Source organism: Oncorhynchus keta, chromosome 7 (genome assembly GCF_023373465.1).
Source record: "Oncorhynchus keta strain PuntledgeMale-10-30-2019 chromosome 7, Oket_V2, whole genome shotgun sequence".
Classification (NCBI taxonomy): Eukaryota; Metazoa; Chordata; class Actinopteri; order Salmoniformes; family Salmonidae; genus Oncorhynchus; species Oncorhynchus keta.
In genome coordinates this window covers 50,609,360-50,619,577 of record NC_068427.1, presented here as the reverse complement: position 1 = coordinate 50,619,577, position 10,218 = coordinate 50,609,360, and the positions used below count along the sequence as shown (strand labels likewise).

The window sequence follows — 10,218 nt, the reverse complement described above, 5'->3', positions numbered from 1 at the left end:
ACTGCAACGCCGCTGGGTTTTTCACGCTCAAAAGTTTCCCATGTGCATCACCACCCAAACGACATCCAGCCAACATCCAGCCAACATCCAGCCAACTTCCAGCCAACTTCCAGCCAACTTCCAGCCAACTTCCAGCCAACATCCAGCCAACTTCCAGCCAACTTCCAGCCAACTTCCAGCCAACATCCAGCCAACTTCCAGCCAACTTGACACAACTGTTGGAAGCATTGGAGTCAACAAATCAAATCGAATGTTATTTAAACAATACAAAACATCACACAAACATCCACAACATCATACAAACATCCACAACATCACACAAACATCCACAACATCACAAACATCCACATCATACAAACATCCACAACATCACAAACATCCACATCATACAAACATCCACAACATCACAAACATCCACAACATCACAAACATCCACAACATCACAAACATCCACATCATACAAACATCCACAACATCACAAACATCCACATCATACAAACATCCACAACATCACAAACATCCACAACATCACAAACATTCACAACATACACAAACATCCACAACATCACAAACATCCACAACATCACAAACATCCACAACATCACAAACATCCACAACATACACAAACATCCACATCATACAAACATCCACAACATACACAAACATCCACAACATCACACAAACATCCACAACATACACAAACAGACACAAACATCCACAACATCTCCCTTGCCCAGACCCACTTGCTCACAATCCCATCTCCTTGCTGTCCTGTCCATTTGCAATATGTTTCAATGGGCATTTACCATCACGAATTTGACATGCTCAAAAATTCTGCCGAAATGCAAAATTGACTGGCCCGATGAACTCAGGATGGCCGGGCAGTGATAGTGGTTCCTCTCCATCGCTCGTGGTGACATGAGAGAAGTGGGACTGTGTGGTTTTTTAACCATTTTTAGAAAAACGTCCAAAATGACCAGGGGTGCCCCCTATTGGATGGGCACGGGTGGGGGGGTGCTCCCTTCCCAACCGTGGACCCCCTGCAACCCCCTAAAGGCATTACAAACCTTTTTTTATTTTTTTCTCTTGGTAACACGTTCCAATCACCAGGCGCACGGCTGTCCATTTGCAATATGTTTCAATGGGCATTTACCATCACGAATTTGACATGCTCAAAAATACTGCAGGAATGATAAATTGACTGGCCCGATGAACTCGGGATGGCCGGGCAGTGATTCTGGTTCCTCTTCATCACTCGTTGGTGTTGATTTCAGAATGTCAATTTAGTGATGGTCTAACACTGTTTAAACATATTGCAAATGGACAAAAGTCAGCCAGCAAGTCACCGTCCATCAGTCAATTAGATATCATTCTGACACCAAACTGATACAAACTGACACTACACCCACTTTTACCAACTCGATTTGAAGCTATCACATATTTCAGAGCAGACCCAAAATTCAGAGCGCCTTCTGTTTAAACCATAATAAATACATTGAACATGTAGTTACGTTCTAGCTGTGGGTCCAGTTCTGACAGTATGTGTAGGCCTAGCTGAGGTGATCCCGAATCCCAAGATACAGCTCGATAGGTCATTTGGAGCCCGAGCAGCGACCTTAATTGGTGCTGAAAATCCACATTTTCCGGGCGTTGCTATGGGATCCTTGAATTAGCTATGGGATCCTTGAATTAGCTATCGGACAGAAACGTTAAGTTCCGTCTCTATGGGCAGAGGCAGTTTCAATGCACCTAGTCTTGCGACTCTGGGACTTTTCTAAATGTCGTCATTTTCGTGAGGGTCAAAATGAATTGAAGTTATTGCAAATGTACGAGGCTGTTTCTCGGTCTGAGAACCTTTCAGAGCCACATAACCCACCGTGCACTATCAACTTGAGCTCTATAACAGGTTTCTAAAGTTTCAGAGCTCTAGGTCTGACGGTTCTTTGATAGTTCGAATAAAGGTAACTATTGCAGGCCAGCAGGCTCATGTTCCTATCCACCCAGTAAGGCCATTAGGCTAATGTTCCTATCGACCCAGTAAGTCCAGCAGGCTAATTTTCCTATCAACCCAGTAAGGCCAGCAGGCTCATGTTCCTATCCACCCAGTAAGGCCAGCAGGCTCATGTTCCTATCCACTCAGTAAGGCCAGCAGGCTAATGTTCCTATCCACCCAATAAGGCCAGCAGGCTAGTCTCTTTTCTCTTTTTATGTAACTGTTATGAAAGTTGTATTGTCAATTTGTTTTGTATTTAAACGGCACATTAAACATGTACACTGGAACAACATTTCCCCATGAGGACAATAAAGTCAGTAAAGTAAATCTCCAGCATCCCTCTGTGCCACATGGCCTCGAACTGCAACATTTCCTTTTTCTACGTCGTCCACACACTTTCAACATTTAGATAAAGCATTTGACCTTTCCATTGTGTTCACGACAGAGGATTGGTTGATTTTCTCTGTGTGTGTCTCTGACAGTCTCCCTCCCTTTCTGTCTCCCTCTCAGGACCAGTTTGAGTTTGCCCTGACCGCCGTGGCAGAAGAGGTCAATGCCATCCTGAAAGCTCTGCCACAGTGAACCCTACGACATCTACCACCTCTACCACCGGTGCCACAAACCAGGGAGGAACTACATTTCCCAGAGTGCATTACTATTACTGAAGCCTGGTTTGTGTTGCCTCGCCAACTCCTTTAGTCATTGTCACACCAATACAGCATTTAACAGATCTGGAATCAAGGTTCTGTTATTATGCTTTCATATCTAAATGAAATGTGGTTTCATAGAATCCTCTAGATTATTCAGATCAGACAAGAATACTTCAAATGGACAGTAGGACTGTGACTTGATACTGTACCTCTACTCCTTACTCACTAGTGATACTACAATTACCATCTGTTGTCATGGAGATGTTATACTATCATGCTCCCTCCTGATCTGTTGTTATGGAGATGTTGTATTATCATGTTTCCTCCTGATCTGTTGTCATGGAGATGTTATTTTACCATGCTCCCTCCTGATCTGTTGTCATGGAGATGTTGTATTATCATGTTTCCTCCTGATCTGTTGTCATGGAGATGTTATTTTACCATGCTCCCTCCTGATCTGTTGTCATGGAGATGTAAAACCAGTCATTGTACTCTAGTAGGGATTCATCCTTTTGGCATAACAGCATATAAGGTTCAAGGCTCATTCACTTGTTTAAGCAAGATGACAACAAAGCCTGACTATGGCGAGGGTGAAGTGAGTGACATACTAGTAGTGTATTATAGGTTACACCAGTTTCTCTAAGGGGCTGGTTTATACCTCTAACTTTAACTCTAAACCTAATGATTTATTTCTATCCATTTTGTAATGGAACTATTACTGTACACTGACTACCTAATCACTCACATCTGAATCACATCAATTAGTGTCTTCGGTGTTACTGTAAAACCTCTGATTTATTGTAAATAATTCACCTGATTTATTTCTTAAATGTGTATTAATGTAGCAAACATAGAAAACAACTATAAAAAAAAATATTTTTAACTCGATGTATGTAATTAAATCTCTATTGTGATGTGGTGCAACAGCATAGAGTGGTCTGACTGTATTATTTTTATTTACATCCCACAGTACTGACTAGTAACCATTAGGAACCAATGCCTACATCCCATAATACTGCCTAGTAACCGTTAGGAACCAATGTCTACAGAAATACACTGAACAGAAATTATAAACGCAACATGTAAAGTGTTGGTCGCGTGATTCATGAGCTGAAATAAAATATCCCAGAAATGTTCCACCCGCACAAATAAAGTATTTATCTGTTTTTGTGAACAAATTTGTTTACATCCCTGTCAGTGAGCATTTCTCATTTGCCAAGATAATCCATCCACCTGACAGATGTGGCATATCAAGAAGCTGATTAAATAGCATGATCATTACACAGGTGTACCTTGTGTTGGGGACAATAAAAGGCCACTTTAAAATGTGCAGTTTTGTCACAAAACAAAATCCAGCAACTTCGCACAGCAATTAAAGAGGAGTGGGACAACATTCCACAGGCCGCAATCAACAGCCTGATCAACTCTATGTGAAGGATATGTGTCGCTCTGCATGAGGCAAACGGTGGGTCACACCAGATACGGACAGGTTTTCTGATCCATTCCCTACTTTTTGTTTACGGTACAGTATCTGATACCAGCAGATGCATATTTGTATTCCCAGTCATGAATTCCAGAGATTATGGCCCAATGAATTTATTTCAATTGACTGATTTCCTTATATGAACTGTGTCATGACGTTGCCCTCTTTGGGTACAGCGAGCACCATCCCCCGCTCTCTGCTCCTACAACCATGCTGCTGTGGTCAGAGAGGTTGTAAATTCCTAGGGAAGGAAGACCCTGCCTCATGGCCACACAGTATAGAAACAGAGTGAATCTTCATAGAGAACAAAGGAAGTTCTTCCACCTCACAGAACTTGAGGTCCGAACAACACTTATGTTCTGGAGAAGATATAAAAGACCGGTGAAGAATCCAGCTACGAACTGGTCCGTTTGGTACATTTTGGTGAAGCTCATGGGAGACGGTGTTTATATAATAGCCTCAGATATGAGGCTTACATCTAATTGTTGTATAAGATGAATGTGTGAGGATGATACTGTTTGTAAAATTGTGTAATGTGATTTTGGACTGTTTAATGAAGGAAACTCCAATTCCCTTTTTGAGTTTAACTAAATCAGAGGAACGCCCCTGAGCCCAGTTAGGGTCAGGCATCCTGGGACAGCCCCTGAGCCCAGTTAGGGACAGGCATCCTGGGACAGCCCCTGAGCCCAGTTAGGGACAGGCATCCTGGGACAGCCCCTGAGCCCAGTTAGGGTCAGGCATCCTGGGACCGCCCCTGAGCCCAGTTAGGGTCAGGCATCCTGAGACCGCCCCTGAGCCCAGTTAGGGTCAGGCATCCTGGGACAGCCCCTGAGCCCAGTTAGGGACAGGCATCCTGGGACAGCCCCTGAGCCCAGTTAGGGTCAGGCATCCTGGGACAGCCCCTGAGCCCAGTTAGGGACAGGCATCCTGGACCGCCCCTGAGCCCAGTTAGGGTCAGGCATCCTGGGACAGCCCCTGAGCCCAGTTAGGGGTCAGGCATCCTGGACCGTCCCTGAGCCCAGTTAGGGTCAGGCATCCTGGGACAGCCCCTGAGCCCAGTTAGGGACAGGCATCCTGGACCGTCCCTGAGCCCAGTTAGGGTCAGGCATCCTGGGACAGCCCCTGAGCCCAGTTAGGGTCAGGCATCCTGGACAGCCCCTGAGCCCAGTTAGGGTCAGGCATCCTGGGACAGCCCCTGAGCCCAGTTAGGGACAGGCTGCCTGGGACAGCCCCTGAGCCCAGTTAGGGTCAGGCATCCTGGACCGTCCCTGAGCCCAGTTAGGGTCAAGCATCCTGGGACAGCCCCTGATCCCAGTTAGGGACAGGCATCCTGGACCGTCCCTGAGCCCAGTTAGGGTCAGGCATCCTGGGACAGCCCCTGAGCCCAGTTAGGGTCAGGCATCCTGGACAGCCCCTGAGCCCAGTTAGGGTCAGGCATCCTGGGACAGCCCCTGAGCCCAGTTAGGGACAGGCATCCTGGGACAGCCCCGGAGCCCAGTTAGGGTCAGGCATCCTGGACCGTCCCCTGAGCCCAGTTAGGGTCAGGCATCCTGGGACAGCCCCTGAGCCCAGTTAGGGTCAGGCATCCTGGGACAGCCCTGAGCCCAGTTAGGGTCAGGCATCCTGGGACAGCCCCTGAGCCCAGTTAGGGTCAGGACCCTGGGACCCCCCTGAGCCCAGTTAGGGTCAGGGACAGCCCCTGAGCCCAGTTAGGGTCAGGCACCGGGACCGCCCCTGAGCCCAGTTAGGGTCAGGCATCCTGGGACAGCCCCTGAGCCCAGTTAGGGTCAGGCACCCTGGGACAGCCCCTGAGCCCAGTTAGGGTCAGGCATCCTGGGACAGCCCCTGAGCCCAGTTAGGGTCAGGCACCCTGGGACAGCCCCTGAGCCCAGTTAGGGTCAGGCACCCTGGGACCGCCCCTGAGCCCAGTTAGGGTCAGGCATCCTGGGACAGCCCCTGAGCCCAGTTAGGGTCAGGCACCCTGGGACAGCCCCTGAGCCCAGTTAGGGTCAGGCACCCTGGGACCGCCCCTGAGCCCAGTTAGGGTCAGGCATCCTGGGACAGCCCCTGAGCCCAGTTAGGGTCAGGCATCCTGGGACAGCCCCTGAGCCCAGTAAGGGAATACCCCCCTGTATTGGACAAAAATGAATGGCATGTCATTGGCATCGGACAAACCATATACACATTGGCCAATACCACCCAATTCGGCGTTGATTCATCCAAAGTGTATTGCAAATGCCATATGGTAATTGCCAGTTGTAACACTTTAAAAATTCAACAGGGGCAAATGCGCTCCACCGGGGTTTTCATATTGGATATGTAACCCAAATTAATGTCCAAAAGTAAAATTTTGAAAAAATGAACTTTTTTTTCAAAAACTTATCACCCCTTAAAAAGTGCTTTCTGGACCGTTTTTCGAAATTCTTTCGATTTTTTTTTGTCAATTACACATGTGTAAGAACTGTATGAATATACTTTTGTCCAATTTTATTATCATAATTTTTTTAATTTTTTTATATGCGCATAAGGAATATGTTTTGTCCAATTCCAATATGATTTCATAGGAAGTCAAAAGTAAAAAGTCAAAAATGTCAAAATTTTGTAAAAACTTCACACACCCATAAAAAAGTGCTTTCTGGACCGTTTTTCGAAATTCTTTCGATTTTTTGTCAATTACACATGTGTAAGAACTGTATGAATATACTTTTGTCCAATTTTATTATCATAATTTTTTTTTTTTTTTTTTACATGCGCATAAGGAATATGTTTTGTCCAATTCCAATATGATTTCATAGGAAGTCAAAGTCAAAAGTCAAAAATTTCAAAATTTTGTAAAAACTTCACACACCCTTAAAAAGTGCTTTCTGGACCGTTTTTCGAAATTCTTTTCGATTTTTGTCAATTACACATGTGTAAGAACTGTATGAATATACTTTTGTCCAATTTTATTATCATAATTTTTTTTTTTTTACATGCGCATAAGGAATATGTTTTGTCCAATTCCAATATGATTTCATAGGAAGTCAAAGTCAAAAGTCAAAAATGTCAAAATTTTGTAAAAAACTTCACACACCCTTAAAAGTGCTTTCTGGACCGTTTTTTGAAATTCTTTCAATTTTTTTGTCAATTACACATGTGTAAGAACTGTATGAATATACTTTTGTCCAATTTTATTATCATATTTTTTTTTTATATATTTTTTAAATTGTGCATAAGGATTTTTTTGTGGGCCAAATGACGTAAGAAATTTGACATGCTCAAAATCCTGCAGAAATGCAAAATTGACTGGCCTGATGAACTCGGGATGGCCGGGCAGTGATAGTTGTACATTTCCATCACTCGTTGTGTTGATTTCATCATGTCCATTAGGTGATGTTTTTTTTCACTATAGAATCATATTGCAAGTGCGCGCATTTGCAATATGTTTCAATGTGGGTTTACCATATGAAATGACATGCTCAAAAATGCAAAATTGACTGGTCTGATGGACACAGGATGCATGAAAGCAGTGATAGTTGTACATTTCCATCACTCGTTGTGTTGATTTCATCATGTCCATTAGGTGATGTTTTTTTCACTATAGAATCATATTGCAGGTGCGCGCGCATTTGCAATATGTTTCAATGTGCATTTACCATATGAAATTTGACATGCTCAAAAATGCAAAAATTGACTGGTCTGATGAACACAGGATGGCTGAGCAGTGATAGTTGTACATTTCCATCACCTGTTGTGTTGATTTCATCATGTCCATTTGTTTATGTTTTCTCACTTTTGCAAAGTCACTGTGCATTTTGCAATATGGTTCAATGGGCAGGTACCATCACGAATTTGTCATGCTATAAAAATCCTGCAGGAATGTGAAATTGACTGGTCTGATGAACACAGGATGGCCGAGCAGTGATAGTTGTACATTTCCATCACTTGTTGTGTTGATTTCATCATGTCCATTAGGTGATGTTTTTCACTATAGAATCATATTGCAAATGCACGTGCATTGTTGTGCAACTGGTAACCCAAAAATTAAAATATGGTTGTAAATGCATTTACCGGTCATTCTGATATTAATGCTCGCTATGGGAACACAGGATGGCCGGGCAGTGATAGTTATACATTCCATCACTGCTGTGTTGATTTCATCATGTCCATTAGGTGATGTTTTTACACTATAGAATCATATTGCAAGTGCGCGCGCATTTGCAATATGTTTCAATGCATTTACCATATGAAATTTGAAATGCTCAAAAATGCAAAATTGACTGGTCTGATGGACACAGGATGGCCGAGCAGTGATAGTTGTACATTTCCATCACTCGTTGTGTTGATTTCATCATGTCCATTAGGTGATGTTTTTTCACTATAGAATCATATTGCAAGTGCGCGCGCATTTGCAATATGTTTCAATGTGCATTTACCATATGAAATTTGACATGCTCAAAAATGCAAAATTGACTGGTCTGATGAACACAGGATGGCTGAGCAGTGATAGTTGTACATTTCCATCACCTGTTGTGTTGATTTCATCATGTCCATTAGGTGATGTTTTTTCACTATAGAATCATATTGCAAGTGCGCGCGCATTTGCAATATGTTTCAATGTGCATTTACCATATGAAATTTGACATGCTCAAAAATGCAAAATTGACTGGTCTGATGAACACAGGATGGCTGAGCAGTGATAGTTGTACATTTCCATCACCTGTTGTGTTGATTTCATCATGTCCATTTGTTTATGTTTTCTCACTTTTGCAAAGTCACTGTGCATTTGCAATATGGTTCAATGGGCAGGTACCATCACGAAATTTGTCATGCTATAAAAATCCTGCAGGAATGTGAAATTGACTGGTCTGATGAACACAGGATGGCCGAGCAGTGATAGTTGTACATTTCCATCACTTGTTGTGTTGATTTCATCATGTCCATTAGGTGATGTTTTTCACTATAGAATCATATTGCAAATGCACGTGCATTGTTGTGCAACTGGTAACCCAAAAATAAAAATATGGTTGTAAATGCATTTGCCGGTCATTCTGATGGTGCTCGCTATGGGAACACAGGATGGCCGGGCAGTGATAGTTGTACATTTCATCACTCGTTGTGTTGATTTCATCATGTCCATTAGGTGATGTTTTACACTATAGAATCATATTGCAAGTGCGCGCATTTGCAATATGTTTCAATGTGCATTTTACCATATGAAATTTGAAATGCTCAAAAATGCAAAATTGACTGGTCTGATGGACACAGGATGGCCGAGCAGTGATAGTTGTACATTTCCATCACTCGTTGTGTTGATTTTCATCATGTCCATTAGGTGATGTTTTTTCACTATAGAATCATATTGCAAGTGCGCGCATTTGCAATATGTTTCAATGTGCATTTACCATATGAAATTTGACATGCTCAAAAATGCAAAATTGACTGGTCTGATGAACACAGGATGGCTGAGCAGTGATAGTTGTACATTTCCATCACCTGTTGTGTTGATTTCATCATGTCCATTTGTTTATGTTTTCTCACTTTGCAAAGTCACTGTGCATTTGCAATATGGTTCAATGGGCAGGTACCATCACGAATTTGTCATGCTATAAAAATCCTGCAGGAATGTGAAATTGACTGGTCTGATGAACACAGGATGGCCGAGCAGTGATAGTTGTACATTTTCCATCACTTGTTGTGTTGATTTCATCATGTCCATTAGGTGATGTTTTTTTCACTATAGAATCATATTGCAAATGCACGTGCATTGTTGTGCAACTGGTAACCCAAAAATAAAAATATGGTTGTAAATGCATTTACCGGTCATTCTGATATTAATGCTCGCTATGGGAACACAGGATGGCCGGGCAGTGATAGTTGTACATTTCCATCACTCGTTGTGTTGATTTCATCATGTCCATTAGGTGATGTTTTTACACTATAGAATCATATTGCAAGTGCGCGCGCATTTTGCAATATGTTTCAATGTGCATTACCATATGAAATTTGACATGCTCAAAAATGCAAAATTGACTGGTCTGATGGACACAGGATGGCCGAGCAGTGATAGTTGTACATTTCCATCACTCGTTGTATTGATTTCATCATGTCCA

At 43.0% G+C, this 10,218-nt stretch overlaps 1 protein-coding gene and 1 long non-coding RNA gene across 4 annotated transcripts in view; both read left to right on the top strand.

Moving 5' to 3' along the window:
- Nucleotides 1-3,572, top strand: part of ptprna (protein tyrosine phosphatase receptor type Na) — a 112,988-nt gene extending 109,416 nt beyond the window's left edge. For both annotated transcript variants that reach the window (XM_052523150.1, XM_052523151.1), the window contains exon 23: nt 2,504-3,572. In XM_052523150.1, coding sequence (XP_052379110.1) covers nt 2,504-2,575 — 72 coding nt within the window. In that variant the 3' untranslated portion in view covers nt 2,576-3,572. The remainder of the gene's footprint in view (nt 1-2,503) is intronic.
- Nucleotides 3,573-7,925: 4,353 nt separating this feature from the next.
- On the top strand, nt 7,926-9,993 carry LOC127931286 (uncharacterized). 2 transcript variants are annotated; one of them, XR_008140616.1, is made up of 2 exons: nt 7,926-8,080; nt 9,828-9,993. It is a non-coding gene; the product is annotated as an uncharacterized LOC127931286 (long non-coding RNA). The 2 variants fall into 2 exon arrangements; XR_008140617.1 differs by lacking the exon at nt 7,926-8,080 and adding an exon at nt 8,343-8,469.
- Nucleotides 9,994-10,218: the final 225 nt, after the last annotated feature.